This window comes from Rhineura floridana, chromosome 3 (assembly GCF_030035675.1).
Source record: "Rhineura floridana isolate rRhiFlo1 chromosome 3, rRhiFlo1.hap2, whole genome shotgun sequence".
In the NCBI taxonomy this organism is placed as follows: Eukaryota; Metazoa; Chordata; class Lepidosauria; order Squamata; family Rhineuridae; genus Rhineura; species Rhineura floridana.
Window position 1 is genome coordinate 150,469,762 of NC_084482.1, and position 16,363 is coordinate 150,486,124.

At 44.2% G+C, this 16,363-nt stretch overlaps 1 protein-coding gene across 1 annotated transcript in view; it reads left to right on the forward strand.

The window, feature by feature from the left end:
* Nucleotides 1–16,363, forward strand: part of SLC26A6 (solute carrier family 26 member 6) — a 61,162-nt gene that overhangs the window by 18,504 nt on the left and 26,295 nt on the right. Inside the window, exons 7-14 of the mRNA XM_061618336.1 lie at nucleotides 2,323–2,405; nucleotides 3,432–3,579; nucleotides 6,285–6,398; nucleotides 7,225–7,302; nucleotides 9,479–9,574; nucleotides 11,178–11,284; nucleotides 13,940–14,009; nucleotides 15,202–15,294. Coding sequence (XP_061474320.1) covers nucleotides 2,323–2,405; nucleotides 3,432–3,579; nucleotides 6,285–6,398; nucleotides 7,225–7,302; nucleotides 9,479–9,574; nucleotides 11,178–11,284; nucleotides 13,940–14,009; nucleotides 15,202–15,294 — 789 coding nt within the window. The remainder of the gene's footprint in view (nucleotides 1–2,322; nucleotides 2,406–3,431; nucleotides 3,580–6,284; nucleotides 6,399–7,224; nucleotides 7,303–9,478; nucleotides 9,575–11,177; nucleotides 11,285–13,939; nucleotides 14,010–15,201; nucleotides 15,295–16,363) is intronic.

The following is a 16,363-nucleotide window of genomic DNA, read 5'->3' on the forward strand; positions in this document are numbered from 1 at the left end:
ACAGTATCCCCTCCCGGTCTACACATATCTCCCTCCCTGTTCGCCAGTCAGGCAGGCCCTTGCCCCTACCTCTCACCTCCCACCACTCCTGGACCTCCACCCCAAGAACCCCCCCTACCTCTCACCTCCCACCACTCCTGGACCTCCACCCCAAGAACCCCCCCTACCTCTCACCTCCCACCACTCCTGGACCTCCACCCCAAGAACCCCCCCTACCTCTCACCTCCCACCACTCCTGGACCTCCACCCCAAGAACCCCCCCTACCTCTCACCTCCCACCACTCCTGGACCTCCACCCCAAGAACCCCCCCTACCTCTCACCTCCCACCACTCCTGGACCTCCACCCCAAGAACCCCCCCTACCTCTCACTGCCCTACCTTAAAACAACCCCCCCCAAAAGAGAAAGGAAAAGAAAAGGGAAAAAAAGCAACACACAAAAAAACACCCAGGCCACCTCAGCCAGCCGGCTTATGTATCCCTCCAAAGAGGGACAGGTGGTAGCAATCAGTCCCAGCTGGCTGGGTACCTGGGGCCTGGTCCTGCAGGATGCAGGTCTGCCAGGCAGAAGGCAGAGGTCCCACAGGGAAGGGTGGTGGAGGTGGTGATCCAAGAGGAGCAGCAGCAGCAGCAGGCTCTCCTTCCCTGGGCAGCGATGTTCTCCTCTTCCTGCAGGCACTGGGTCTCCTGGGGTTAGCAGTCATGGAATAACAGGAGAGGTCCTCTTGTGGATAAGGAATTGGTTAAGAAGCAGAAAGCAGAGAGTAGGAATAAAGGGACAGTTCTCCCAATGGAGGGCTGTAGAAAGTGGAGTCCCTCAAGGATCGGTATTGGGACCTGTACTTTTCAACTTGTTCATTAATGACCTAGAATTAGGAGTGAGCAGTGAAGTGGCCAAGTTTGCTGACGACACTAAATTGTTCAGGGTTGTTAAAACAAAAAGGGATTGCGAAGAGCTCCAAAAAGACCTCTCCAAACTGAGTGAATGGGCAGAAAAATGGCAAATGCAATTCAATATAAACAAGTGTAAAATTATGCATATTGGAGCAAAAAATCTGAATTTCACATATACGCTCATGGGGTCTGAACTGGTTGGTGACTGACCAGGAGAGAGACCTCGGGATTGTAGTGGACAGCACGATGAAAATGTCGACCCAGTGTGCGGCAGCTGTGAAAAAGGCAAATTCCATGCTAGCGATAATTAGGAAAGGTATTGAAAATAAAACAGCCGATATCATAATGCCGTTGTATAAATCTATGGTGCGGCCGCATTTGGAATACTGTGTACAGTTCTGGTCGCCTCATCTCAAGAAGGATATTATAGAGTTGGAAAAGGTTCAGAAGAGGGCAACCAGAATGATCAAGGGGATGGAGCGACTCTCTTACGAGGAAAGGTTGCAGCATTTGGGGCTTTTTAGTTTAGAGAAAAGGCGGGTCAGAGGAGACATGATAGAAGTGTATAAAATTATGCATGGCATTGAGAAAGTGGATAGAGAAAAGTTCTTCTCCCTCTCTCATAATACTAGAACTCGTGGACATTCAAAGAAGCTGAATGTTGGAAGATTCAGGACAGACAAAAGGAAGTACTTCTTTACTCAGCGCATAGTTAAACTATGGAATTTGCTCCCAGAAGATGCAGTAATGGCCACCAGCTTGGATGGCTTTAAAAGAAGATTAGACAAATTCATGGAGGACAGGGCTATCAGTGGCAACTAGCCGTGATGGCTGTGCTCTGCCACCCTGGTCAGAGGCGGTATGTTTCTGAAAACCAGTTGCCGGAAGCCTCAGGAGGGGAGAGTGTTCTTGCACTCGGGTCCTGCTTGCGGGCTTCCCCCAGGCACCTGGTTGGCCACTGTGAGAACAGGATGCTGGACTAGATGGGCCACTGGCCTGATCCAGCAGGCTCTTCTTATGTTCTTATGTTCTTAATGGCTGCTAGCCACTGTGGCTATATTCTACCTCCATTATCAGAGGCAGTATATCTCTGAATGCCACTTGCTGGTAATCGCAAGTAGGGAGAGTTCTGTTGCACTCAGGTCCTGCTTTTGGGCTTCCTGTAAGCTTCTGGTTGACCACTGTGAGAACAGGATGCTGGATTAGAAGGGTCATTGGCCTGATCCAGCAGGGCTCTTCTTATGTTCCCTGGATTATGGTGCAGTCACCATTGCCTGAGACCCTTATCCTCCCAGTCCTGCTGTGCTATACTTGTGAAGAGCCTAGATCAACTCCCTTTGTTTCTGCTCTTCTCCAGTAGCTTTGAAAGCTAAAGGGGATTACTTTGTAACAGATATATGTATTTGTCTCACCCTGCCACCTTTTTCCAGATTATTATTTCCACAGTGATCTCCTACTTTGCTGGCCTGAACAACCACTTTGGGATTAGCATTGTGGGTGACATCCCCAGTGGGTAAGTGCTTCTTGATGCTTCCCATAAACCCATGTAGGAGGTGTAATTTTCTCCTTCCGTACAGACCTTCCTGGGCAGAGAAAGCTCTCTTGGTAGTCCCACTGCCCTCAGAGGTTCAGGGGGTGGCGGCTTGGGAGAGGGTGTTCTGTGTGGTATCTCCAAAATTTGGAGTTCCTCCTGACAGAGAGGTGCATCTAGCATCTTCAGTGTATAGCTTTCGTCACTTGCTGAAGATGCACCTTTTTACCATGGCCTTTGACAATTAGAAAGTATTTTATGACCTACTCCAAAATGTTGATTTAATGTGTTATTGTTTTTAATATTTGGTAGCTTTCATTTGTTTTAAATGGCATTAATTATGTTGTTGTAAACCCTTATGGTGAAGAACAGGTTATAAATCCAAATAAATTGCTAGTTTGTTTCAAGACTGGTAGGAACTTTTTTCATACTTGTCTCAGTTCAAGGCAGGGGTAGGCAAATGGAACTGATCAACTGGCCAGTTATTTCCCCCACCTTCCCTGGGCCAAGTTTGATAGGTGGGTGGGGTTGTCCACTTGACAATCATCTGACATCCCAATGACATCAGTGACCCTATTTTGCCCACGTGGTTTGAAATCAAATCATGTGGGCAAAGTGATAGCCTTCAAGGCACTTTGCATGGGTCAGTGCAATCTTGAGAAGCCCTGTGCAGAACGCTTTGCACAGGGCTCTCCAGGCACCACCAATCAGCTGATCAGTGGTGCCTGCAAAACTCATTTCAACTGAGCCAGATATTTACCTGCCCCCCACCTGACATCAGATGTATGGCATCGCATGACTGAAATGGTGGTGGTGGGGAGGCTGACAGCAACCTAGAGGTTCCCCACTCCTGGTCCAAAGTACCTAAACTGAGCCTACTTTCCTGATGCCTCAACCCTGCCCATTCATGGGTAGAGAAAAATTGCATTAAGCTTTTCCTCTCTAGTTTTGCCCTGTGTTGTCTTTGTAGCAGAAGCCCCTCAGTGCAGCTATGTTTCCTTATTATAGGATGGTACCCCCTGAGGTCCCCAACGTAGACTATTTTGGGAAGGTGGTAGGAAATGCTTTTGCCATTGCTATGGTCAGCTATGTCATTTGTATCTCACTCGGCAAGATCTTTGCTCTCAAGCATGGGTACAAAGTGGACAGCAACCAGGTAAGTAGCCTCTGACCCTTGCTGTTATTTGCCTCCCTGGCTTTTATTTCTTTTACCTTTACCCTCCACTCTTTCTGCATTTGTTATCCACTTCAGAGAACCAGTGTGGCATAGTGGTTAGTGTGTTGGACTACAACCTGGGAGACTGGGGTTCAAATCCCAACACAGCCATGAAGCTCACTGGGTGACCTTGGGCCAGTCACTGCCTCTCAGCCTCAGAGAAACCACCTCTGAATACCACTTACCATGGAAACTCTATTCATAGGGTCGCCATAAGTTGGAATTGACTTGAAGGCAGCCCATCTCCATTTTCTTTGCTCCCACCCCATTTCCTAGGATTGGGAACGTGACTCTGCTGTCCTTCTTTCTCTTGCATCTTTTCTGGAAGGAGTGAGGGAAAATGGTCATTGCAGAGCTGTGAAATGGTGGAGACATAGGATAGAGCTTAAGGAGGCTGTTATAATAAGACATCCCTCCGTTGGGGGAGGGGGATTGCTGTGTATAGATGTTGCTGCATATGGGACTAACCTTGCATTTTGCTCTGTGCTAGAATTATCAGAAGCTCGTGAATTAGATAATGAAACAGAGTTATGGCCAGCATTCTGCTGAGTCAATATGAGTCAGCATAACACATGTGTTCAGCCAGTGAAGTAATGTACTTTTAAATGACTGGATCTTTTGACATTGGTGGATTTATTTTGTACCTTACTCTTGGCTTATATTATCAGGTTGCTGCATTTATTACTTGCTCTAGACATGAACCTTCATTTATAATCGACTAACTATTCTTTCTATCTTGTACTCTGTGTGTTATGCGCCTTCAAGTAGATTATAACTTATGGCAATCCTATGAATCAGCGACCTCCAGTAGCATCTGTTGTATACCACCCTGTTCAGATCTTGTAAGTTCAGGTCTGGGGCTTCCTTTATGGAATCAATCCATTTCTTGTTTGATCTTCCTCTTTTTCTACTCCTGTTTTTCCCAGCATTATTGTCTTTTCTAGTGGATCATGCCATATACGTGTCCAAAGTATGATAACCTCAGTTTCCTCATTTTAGCTTCTAGTGATAGTTCTGGTTTAATTTGTTCTAAGGTAAAGGTGTCCCCACACTTGTAGTGCGAGTTGTTTCCGACTCTTAGGGTGACGTCTTGCGACGTTTACTAGGCAGACCATATATATGGGGTGGGATTGCCAGTTCCTTCCCCAGCCTTTCTTTACCCCCCCAGCATATCCCGGGTTCTCTTTTTACCCACCACGGATGGATGGAAGGCTGAGTGGACCTCGACCCCTTTCACCGGAGATTCGACTTCCTCCTTCCGTTGGAATCGAACTCCGGCCATGAGCAGAGCTTCGGTTGCGTTACTGCCGCTTACCACTCTGCACCACGGATTATTTGTCTTTTTCCTGGTCCATGGTATCCGCAAAGCTCTCCTCTCTTCAAATTATCTTTGTTTTATCCACTTTTTTCACTGTCCAACTTTCACATCCATACATAGAGATCGGGAATACCATGGTCTAAATGATCCTGACTTGAGTGTTCAGTGATAATCTTTGCATTTGAGGACCTTTTCTAGTTCTCTCACAGCTGCCCTCCCCAGTCCTAGCCTTCTTCTGATTTCTTGACTATTGTCTCCATTTTGGTTAATGACTGTGCCAAGGTATTAATAATCCTTGACAAGTTCAATGTCCTGCTTGTCAACTTTGAAGTTACATAAATCTTCTGTTGTCGTTACTATCTTGTACTACAATACCATTATTAAAATTACATCTGCATGACACATTTTTTTCATATCGAATGTGGATTGATTTGTAATTTTTTTCTGGATGCACTTGGGGGTTTTACAATGGGAATTTTTGTTTTACTGTCTGTTTTGATTTGAAATCTGCTTGCTGTTCTTATTATATACGTGGGTTCTTGGTTCTGAGAGCATCCACATATTCTGCTTTCTGAATCATCAAAAAGGAGGACAAAAGAGGACACAGATTTGAATAAAATTTGCATATTTGAGAAATAATTACTGTAATTTAAATAGAATCACAGCACATCTCACCATTGCGACATGCCAGCTCAGTCTACTGTCTAGGTGCTCTTGATGGGCATTTTCAAGGCCCATCTTGGTCTTTAAATTGGATTTGGACCAGATAGCCCTTAAAATAGGGGGATGGTCCTCTGTAAAGTAGGACACATGGCCACCCTAGTCAATCCCTGTGAGTACCAAGTCCAGTAAAATAGGTAAGCAAACCTCAAACTAGGGATGGGATCTATTGGCAGTGCCAATTTGAAAGCATTTCATCAACCTAACAGGCTGGTATCAATTCAAGTTCGTCCTTTGTCTGCTAGCCACTGCTTTTACCAATCTGAGTTTTTTTTCTTACAATAAATATTGACATTAATATTGATATTTTCAAAGGAAACATCAATAATTTGGAATGGAAATATTGCAAGGAAATATCAAGAAATGAAAGAAATATCTATACAATTATTGTTCTTAATCTTTATATTTTAGAGGCGAATATTTTTTTAAAAATACATTTTTGAAAATAGCTGTGGAAAATCACTATATAAAAATCTGATCCTCAATTATAGAGAATAGTGAATTAATGGAAAATTGGTACCAAATCCGAATTGGATGGAATTCTAGCACATCCCTCCCTTAGACCCATACAGACTCTGAGCCCTTCTCAATGGTAAATCTCTTGCAGGAGCTGATCGCCTTGGGATTCGGTAACTTTGTGGGTAGTTTCTTCCAGTGTTACAGCATTAGCTGCTCCATGTCCCGCTCCCTCGTGCTGGAGAGCACAGGAGGGCAGAGTCAGGTAAGTCCCAAATAGGCATGTCACCTTTTCTGGTAGGAGCAGATACCAGAGCTTATAAATCTATCTGAAGAGCATCAGAGTGGGATTGCACTTGAGGTTAATGAATGTGCATGTTGGGATAAATTAGGTAACTGGGATTTGTAATCTATCCCTCATTCCAAATCTTACTCCTATCTCTATTTCCCCAGAATGTACAGCAGATATGACTTGCATTGCTCAGGATTGTTTGGCTTTCCATTCATAGGGAAAGTACCCAGCCTGAGTGCATAAGGGAGGGCAAGAAATTAGTCTGGGGTGCCTCCAGATGATCAGTATTTTGTAGGAGGGATTCAAGCACATACTGGGGAAATGTAGGTTTGAGCAATTAACATGGATCTTGGCTGCCCTAGTGCAACAAATCCACTTTAAAAAATAAACAGACTTTTTCCAGTTAGGAAAGTGATAAGGAAATGCATTGAAAAGTGTGGAATGAATGAATGGTTAATGGGAAGATGTATAACACTCTGTGAGCAAATCAGGATGAATGCCTAGTAAAGACAGGGCATAGTCTAACCTCTATGTAAGCTTTGTGCAATTAAATTGATTTATTTTTATTTATTTATTAATTGATTTATATCCCGCCCTTCCTTCCAGCAGGAGCCCAGGGTGGCATCAGGATCAATGCTCAATAAACAGGACATCTGGAGAAGCCGTGGGTTTTTCACAAGCAAAACAAATTGAAATCCCTCAGTAGTTTAAGAAAGGGAGGCATGAAGTGTCTTTGGGGATTCTTTCCCTCTCCCCTAATTAGCCCCACACTTAGTTATCTCTACTTTCTCCTCTACAGATGGCAGCGCTGGTCTCCTGTCTTATCATCCTAGTGACCATCTTGAAGATCGGAGCACTTTTTGAGAAACTACCCAAAGTATGTTCAAAATCCTCCCATTTTCAATCTTTGATTACAATCCTAAACAAACTCCATAGGATTCAACTGAGCTTACTTTTGAGTAGGGATGGGGGAGGAATTCAATTAAGTTCACATTTAAAGGTAAACCTACCTAATTTGCACTTTCCAAAACAGTACATGAACCAAACCACAACCATTTTGGGGGGAATTTCAAAATTTCTTTTATTTCATTATTTCAACACTACAATTCATTATGATCCAACTAGAACAAATTAATTTTTTATTAAAGGGAAAAGAATTTCCCCCTTTTTCTTTTTTCCCCCCTTTGAGAAGAGAGAGAAGAGGAGGGGGGGGTGGAGAGAAAAAAACAAACAAAACTAAGCTAAATTAATTTGCAAACTAAATTATAATCAGGAGCGGATCAACCATAATTCCGTGTACCTAATCAAAAGATTTTTTTTTGCCTTATTCATTTAGAACATTACAGATGTGCTAAATTACCGTACCAGTTTGTTCCATGTACTCAGGAAATTGGGCTTACAATTGATTCGCTGACTTCCAGAGCAATCCAACTTGCAGGAGGCCAGCAGCAGCGAAGCGGTGGAGGCAAAGCTGGCGGAAGGGGTCACCACATCCAGCTGCCGCTCTGAGGGCTTTCGGAGGGGAGGACACTGGCTGTGCCAGCAGGGTGCGGTGGAAGGAAACGAAATACATGTTTCCTTCCACCACCCCTTTTCCCAGTTTATTAGTTGCCAGGATGGAAGGCAGCAGGAGGGAGCCAAACTGGACCTGGATATGGCATAACTCCCCTCCCGGCCTCTCCTCTGTCACATCCCTGGGACGTCCCTTTTGCAGGCCTTCTGCTGGCATCTGCCAGCTCCCCTGATGCCAGGCTGGGCTTTTCCAGCAGACTTCCGGCTGACCTGGCTGGGTCCTGGCTCTGCTACTACTGGGCAGGGATGAGGGACTTCTGCTGGCGCAGCCCAGCATAGTCCAGCTGAGCCGGGACCCAGCCAGCTCAGCCGGAGGTCTGCCATATTCAACTCCCCTTAGCTCAACATAAACAGCAGTTGGATTGCACTCTTAATTTCTTTTTTTCCTTTACCCAGTTACCACAAAGTTCTATTAATCTTCACCATATCTCTATGTAAACTGAGAGTATTGGGTACGAGCGTGTATCATCATTTGAATAAGAAATGAAGTCCTGCCATGCTCCTAAAAATCGATCTGGTGTAGTTTGTCCCCTAGATGCCCTCAGCTTGTGAGATATTTTCTCCAGCAGGGCTGTTTGTCAGACTTTCTTATACCAGCTATCTAAACTCTGCAAACTGAATACCTTACAACACTTCGCTATCAATGCCCTTGTGGCTATCAATGAATGTGTGACCAGCTCTTTATTTTTTATCTGTCTGTCAGCACCAATGAACAGATTCAAAAGAGCCAAATAAGATGAAGGAGAAACATTTTGTTTAATTATTAATGAGATTTCTGAAAAAAACTTTCTCCCAAAAGGCTTTTTACTTTTATACCACAGCAATCTTTTGAAATTAACAGAGTTTTGCAATGCAGTTCACCAGCCAAGTAATGTGTACCTAAATGCATGTACTACAGTGTGCATTAAACGGTGTATATTAGTGAAAATAACAAACAAAAAAGCATTATATTAAGGAAACTTGCTTTGCAAAAATGTTTATATTGGACAAAATTGCATACAAACGTGTGTATATTAGGAGAAATACGCTGATCAATTTTCATGAGGACTTTTTAAAAAAAATCACAATGATGTGGAAATGTGATTTGGAAAAAATTGAAAAATGTGAAACCAAACAAAAATTGACAGATTTGACTATCCCTACTTCTGAGTAAACATGTATAGGATTATACTGTTGTTCTTTCACTTGTTGATGGGATTAATTATTCTTGCGGGCGGGGGCTCTTTATATGTGCCAGTACCATCTAGTCCTGCCCTGCGAAAGACAAAAATAGCACAGGGGCACATATAGTATTGAAGAAAAATATCCTTTAGCTACAGGACTAAGGGACACACATCTCTTTGAGGGCTTCCCCACTATCAGGTAAAAATCTCCCTTTAAATTAAGTCTCCTCTGTTGTTTTCTGAAATAAGGATACTATGATACTGCCTGTCCTCTAAAGCTTCATAATTTAACTTTGCAATTTATTTATTTTTCCTTAGGCTATCTTGGCTGCCATCATTATTGTCAACTTGAAAGGCATGTTCAAACAGTTTAAAGATATCCGTGCACTTTGGAGATCCAACTTTACTGATCTGGTAAGGAGTAGAAGAGGACCTGCATAGGAACCAGAGGGAGCCTAGTTGATTTCCTAGCCTTCTGAGGCCCTGCTTTGACACTAAGGGCTTAGGTATACTGCATAATCAGCACAGTCACATGGTGCTGTTCTTGCTGGACTGAAGGACAGCAAATCAGACATCTTCAGCAGAAACCTGGAAAAATATTCCAGTGACATCAACCTACTATTCATTAACTGAAACTGACAGGATTTATTCATAAAGGGGTGGGGAGGAATCCCTGCACAGAACACTAGCAGCACAATCCTAACCATGTCTGCTCAGAAGTAAGTCCTAGTGAATTCAGTGGGGCTCACTCTCAGCTAAGTGGGGCTAGGATTGCAGCCTAGAACAGTAAGGAAACTGCTCAGCTAGAACCTTTCTCCCAGTGAGCATGGAGATCTTTTAAAACAACAACAAGGAAGCATTCAAATATATTATCCCTGCAGTTCTCATTGGTAAATAATTTGCATTTATTGAAATCTGCTGGATGTCTGTTAGCCCAGAGACTGATTTGTCAGTTGTTCCAGGCACATGCTAGTGGCAGGAATGGTGGCAGTCACAGCCTAGAGGCTTCTGTGCTTCCTGCAGCCTTAGTACTGCAGTGCAGAAAGCCTAGTTTGCATTGTCAAAGCTACAGCCTTTGTGAAAGCCTGAAGTATTTCCATGCATGCCATGGTGCATCCAGGATTGTCATGCAACAACATTGCGTGAACTGTACTTCTCGATCAATACAGACCTGTTGCATGACTAGCACATTCCCCTTAAGTCTACTCTTGGAATTTGGTGGCAACTTTGAAAATGGAAATGGACTGCCTTCAAGTCGATCCCGACTTATGGCTACACTATGAATAGGGTTTTCATGGTAAGCGGTATCCAGAGGGGGTTTACCATTGCCTCCCTCTGAGGCTAGTCCTCCCCAGCTGGCTAGGGCCTGCTCAGCTTGCCACAGCTGCACAAGCCAGCCCCTTCCTTGTCTGCAACTGCCAGCTGTAGGGTTGCCAGGCTCAGGGCCTGAGAATGATCCTGTATCTTTAGGAGAAGAGAAAGTCAGCCAAGTGCAGGTGTTCTTGCAATCCTGTAATGGGAAAAACCACAAGGTGGAATTCTCCCTTCCCCCTGCACAACTTTTAAAGATACAGAAGACCTCTTGGTTGCCAGGCCCAGCCTCCAAGAGGTATTCTGTATCTTTAAATGTTGTGCAGGGGGAAGGGAGAATTCCACCTTGTGGCTTTACTCATTACAGGGTTGCAAGAACACCTGCACTTGGCTGACTTTCTCTTCTCCTAAAGATACAGGATCAGGATCAGGCCCTGAGCCTGGCAACCGTAGCCAGCTGGGGGGCAACTGGCCCACCACGGCTGCACAGGTGGCAGGGCACATAACCCCTGAGCCACTCACTGCGGGGTGATCTTCAGCTGGCCCTTGACACTCAGGAGACACAAGCGGGGATTTGAACTTGCAGACTCTGGACTCCCAGCCAGGCTCTCCTCCCCCCTGTGATATACCAGCTGTTCCAGTGATAACATTACTTACACATTTTCTATTGTTTGTGCACCCGTTCCCCCCCCCCATCTCTCTCAAGCTGATTTGGGTTGTAACCTTTATCGCTACAATTTTGCTGAATCTCGACATGGGACTGGGGGTTGCTGTGGCCTTCTCACTTCTTACTGTCATCTTCCGGACCCAGATGTGAGTATTCCTTTGGTTATGAAGGGGGGGGGAGAGTGGTCTTGGGAACTGCCTTTTGACAGGTAGGAGTAGGCAGAAGAGTGGTACCACTCAGTTAAAATGTCAGAAATGAACTACAGATGGCTGCCAAGTGGGAGCCAGGAACCCAGATGGCGAACACAGGAATCAGAGCCAGGAGGTCCAAACCAGAGAATGAGCCAGAAAAGATTGAGTTATTGCCTGCAAAGTCTCAGCTTGAACAGAAACCCTTTATAGCCCTTTCTTGTAAGGACAGCCAGTGGCCAGCCTGGGTAGACACACTGAATTGTTCTTTTGCAGCCACATCCTTTCCCCACATCGGATGTTACATATGGTGTCAGTTGTAGGGCTTGTGGGTGTGGCCTGGGGAAACCAGTCTCATGGGCCAAGTTGGGACCCATGCACGCTGGGCCTAATTATGTCCATGAGCCAGAGGTTCCCCATCCCTAATGTAGGGAGAGGCTCCAACCTGTGCTACTATGCACAGAGAGGCAGGGGTGCCAAATTCCAGCCCTGATAAAATTAGGAATGGTGAGAGACCCTGGCTAATAAAGTGTACACAATTGTTAGAACAGATGTAAATACAGGACAGTAACTGAGCTAGGGGAAAAGGTCTGTTCAGTAAAATTATAACTGAATGACTATGCATTGCAGTGCTAGTATGTTTGGGCCTACACCTTCCTTCACACCCTTAACCCTCTCAGCAGTCAATTGTTAACTCTCTCTAGTTATTATCCATGAGGAGAACCACAGTGTGAATTATTGTCCCACATAAGGATAGTTCTTCTTCAACATCCCTAGATACCAACATCCTTCTACAATCTTCTACAGGTGGGGGCCGGAGGCAAAGTGAGGCGTGCAATTGATGTAAACTTTGCTTTTCTACAGTGGAATAGTTTCTACACACACCCTCACACACCCCTCTCTACCCTCCATCCAGGGCAAGCAACAGTAATTATCAGAGTTCAAGGACTCATTTCAACCAGGCAAAAACCCTTGGTGTTTGCAGCAAGACCAGTGAAGGGTGTGGCCTAGAGAGATGGGGTATGGCTGGGGAGGGAGAGTGGCCTGGGGAGAGTCCCAAGGTAGAGAGGCCTGGGGGGCTGCATTTGGCCCCCAGGCCTGACGTGTCCCACCTTTGCTCTATGGGATATATTGGTTCATGGGAAGCATGCTATGGGATCTGTCACTGGGCTTGCATTCTTTTGGTGTCAATTAACTTCCACTGTGGCTAAGGGTAGAGACACACTCACTGTTCTGCCATTTCCAGTGCATCACCACCTCTCTTTTCTGAAAACGGGGGCACATGATCCTAATCAAACTCTGCCCCGTTTTACTGTAAACCTGGTGAGATCAGCTTGAGCGCGTTTTTTTAAATTTGCTTCAAAGAAATTTTGCAATTGATTGGCAGATCAACTTGTTCCCCTTTCAAGTGTAGCCAATGGAAAAGCTTTGCTGTGGGCGACTAGTGTGTTCACAGCGTAATTACCAGGCCTATTTCATAGCATTGTATTATGACCAACAATTAGAGCTAGCCACATAACACATAATCAAGAAATGTGTGGGCAGATAATGGCATTGTATTAACAATACTATTATATTCAAAGTACATGCAGTGTTGTGTTGCTTTACCTTGTGCTGTGGTGTGAGTGTAAACATCATACTAGTGCAAATGGCAAGCTATCAATGGGTCTCTCTTAGGCTGTGTACACAACATATATTTAAAGTGTATGACTTCCCCTAAAGAATAATGGGAACTGTAGTTTATAAAGGGTGCTGTGAATTGTACCTCTATGGAGATAAACGACAGTTCCCAGGATTCTTTGGGGGAATAGTCTGAAAGGAAGAGGACCAAATAGTATTTTCCATGAGGGCTTATTCGCCTAAGCCATTGTCAGCTTCACTGCAATAAAGAATCAGACCAAACCATTGCCATTATTGGTGAGCAAAAACACCCCACTCCAGCATATATCTTGTGTTTAGAACCAAAAGGTTGTGATATACATCTTGTTTGGTGCCAGGAAGATTGTTTACGCTTAATATGGAAATAAATGTCATTGTGTATTAACCCATCTAAAATATTCCAAGAGGGTGATAAAATTTTGTTTTGGTTTATGCTTAGCGCTGTTGCCTGGGATGGTCAGGCAAATCTAAGGAGTAATCCATCATTTTGCATAACTAAGGGATATAAATATTAGCACAGCCTTTTCCAACCTTTGGGTCCCCAGATGTTGCTGGACTACAGTTCCCATCATCCCTGACCATTAGCCATGCTGGCTGGGGCTGATGGGAGTTGTAGTCAAGCAACATCTAGGGACCCAAAGGTAGGGAAAGGCTGTATTAGAGGAACTCTATTAGGTCTTTTGCATTCATCATTGCAACCATCTGTGAGGGTCAAGAATACCATCCAGAAGGGTGGCCATGTCTGACCGATGTGTTCACTTCCCAGGAGACACACCTGGCAGTAAATGATATTGTAATTGCAAGCTGGTTCATTAAGCAAGCTCCGTTGAACTATATGCATTTGGCAACTTGTCCTTCAACATAAAATTCCACCTAAGAGGTGTCATGAAATTGTTGCCAAGAAGCCTGACTGGAGCCTTTGCTAATTCCTTCTCTTTTTCCATCTTCTCTAAGGCCCCAATATTCCACTTTAGGGCAGGTATCCACAACAGGTGTTTACAAAGACATAGCTGAATACCACAAGGTAAGTATGATGGGGAAATGACTGGGGGAAATGGCTGTGGAGGAGCCATGTCGAAAATGGCAGAGCTTGGCAAAACAAAACACTGTGCCTCGTCCAGGATTAAACCAAACATGACTGGGAACAGCCAGAAGTATGTTTACCTAATAGAGGGCAGAGACGGGGCAAATCTAAGAGCAAAAGAGTTTATTCTTCTCATGTACTTTCACTCAGATCTCAGCTAGGGATGGGTGAGAATTTCAATTCAGTTTGCATTTCAAGCAGAATCTATCAAATTTGCACTTTCTGAACAATAGGAGAACTGAAACACAGCCATCCTTCAAAATTCACACTTACCCAAATTTTGCAATGCAGTTTTCCACCCAAGCAATGTTTGAAAAAATGTATATGCTAGGGGAAAGTGTGCATAAAAATGAATATATGAATGAAAATAACATGCAAAAATGCATTATTAGTGAAATATATTAGTGAAAACTGCCTACAAAAATGTGTTTATTAGGAGAAATTTGCACTAAAATGCTGGAGAATTTTCATGAGGATTTTTTTAATTAAAAAAATAGCAAATGCTGCAGAAATGTGGAGAACTGAATTTAAGATTGGAAAAATGAGAAACTGAGCGAACCAAAATTGACAGATCGTTCCATCCCTAATCTCAACACAAACAACCTCGGTTCAACAACAATATGCCCTGAAGAAAAACCCAGGGTGGTATCCAGCAAAGTAGTTCTGTTAGTGCAAGAATTTCTGTTTGTGTAATGGAACTTCCCCTCTCTCCTCTCCCTGCACCCCCTATGCCCTCCCCAAAACTGCTCTGGAGGGTTGTGGGAACCCACCCACCCCAACAGTTTAAGGGGGCATATGGGAAGAGGAGAGTGAGGGGAAGTTGTGTTGGCAGTCAAAGGACCTTGTGCTAATTGACCTACTTTGTTGAGCCTAGTTTATAAGAGTCTCTCCTCTTTTTTATCAGATACGTATCCCACCATCCCTTCAAGAAGCGCAGGGCATCATCCATGGGCTTATCCCATTTTGTTTTATCACACCACCATTTTGAGGATGTTAGACTGGCTAGAAGATTGTAACTTGCCCACAGTGAGTCAGTGAGCTTCATGGCTGCTGAGTGGGGATCTAAACAAAGCTCTTCCTAAGTCCAAGTCCTGCACTATGGCACCACACCCTCATTTTCTTTTGTTTCCAGGCTGAGGAGATCCCAGGCGTGAAGATTTTTCACTCTTCTGCTACAGTCTATTTTGCTAATGCTGAACTGTATGCAGAGGCCCTAAAGAGTAAGGTGAGGAAAGTTCAGAAGACTGTCTCATATTTCTTGTGACACTCTCCATACCTACTAATGCATTAGACATAAAATGGCTTTGGGCTGTATTCCACTTAGAGGGAAGAGACAAATGAAAGTGACATAGTCATGTCTACAGTGCAATTAGTCCTCTCTGCTCAGGCTTGGGTATGGCTGTGCATTTGAAAGGAAAGGACTAAGGCACAGACTTTACCCTGTTTAGTCATTCTCCAACCCCACCACCATCGTACACACAATTACCGTCTCACAAAGAAGATAGTAGGGATATGCCCATTGACATTGGGCCAATAGGCCATCCCACACCTCCCCATTCCTGTAGCCGCCCACTTGTTAAGAGGTGAACGTCTGCAGCAGAGAAACTTTTCTGCTCAAGAAAGATCAGGGTTCTGAATTATACGGAAAGCCTACTTGACTTACCTGCTGCAGTAATTGAGCCCATAACACATGGAGGTCTTTCTGTTAAGAAAGAAGGAATAGAAGGGGAGGCAGAGTCACACTATATGTTAAAAAAATATATTCCTGTACAGAAATACAGGAGGATGAACTTGGTAGCTCCACCAAGAATATCTGGATTAAAATAAATGAAGCAAGGAATAAAAGGAACATGGTGGTTGGAGTCTAGTACCAACCACCCAATCAAGGAGAAGACAAGGATGAAACATTTGAAAAGCAAATTGCCAATGTTTTGAGGAGGCATGATGTAGTAGTAATGGGAGACTTCAATGATTCTGATAACTGTTGAGGGACAAATTCTGCCAAACACAGCCCCTCCAAGAAATTTCTGCCTTGTGTTGGAGATAACTTTCTCCTACAAAAAGTGGAGGAAGGAACTAGAAGATGGTGGATGAAGTGGCAGTTATGGGAACTCAGGGGAAAGTGACTACGCTATACTAGAGTTCTTGATTTTAAAGGAAGCAAAAGCTGAGAGCAGCCATACGCTACTCTGGACTTCAGGAAAGCAGATTTTAATTAACTCAGAACAAAGGTAAGTAAGGTTCCGTGGCAAGTGACCCTAATGAGAAATGGAGTCCAAGATGGGTGAGAGTTT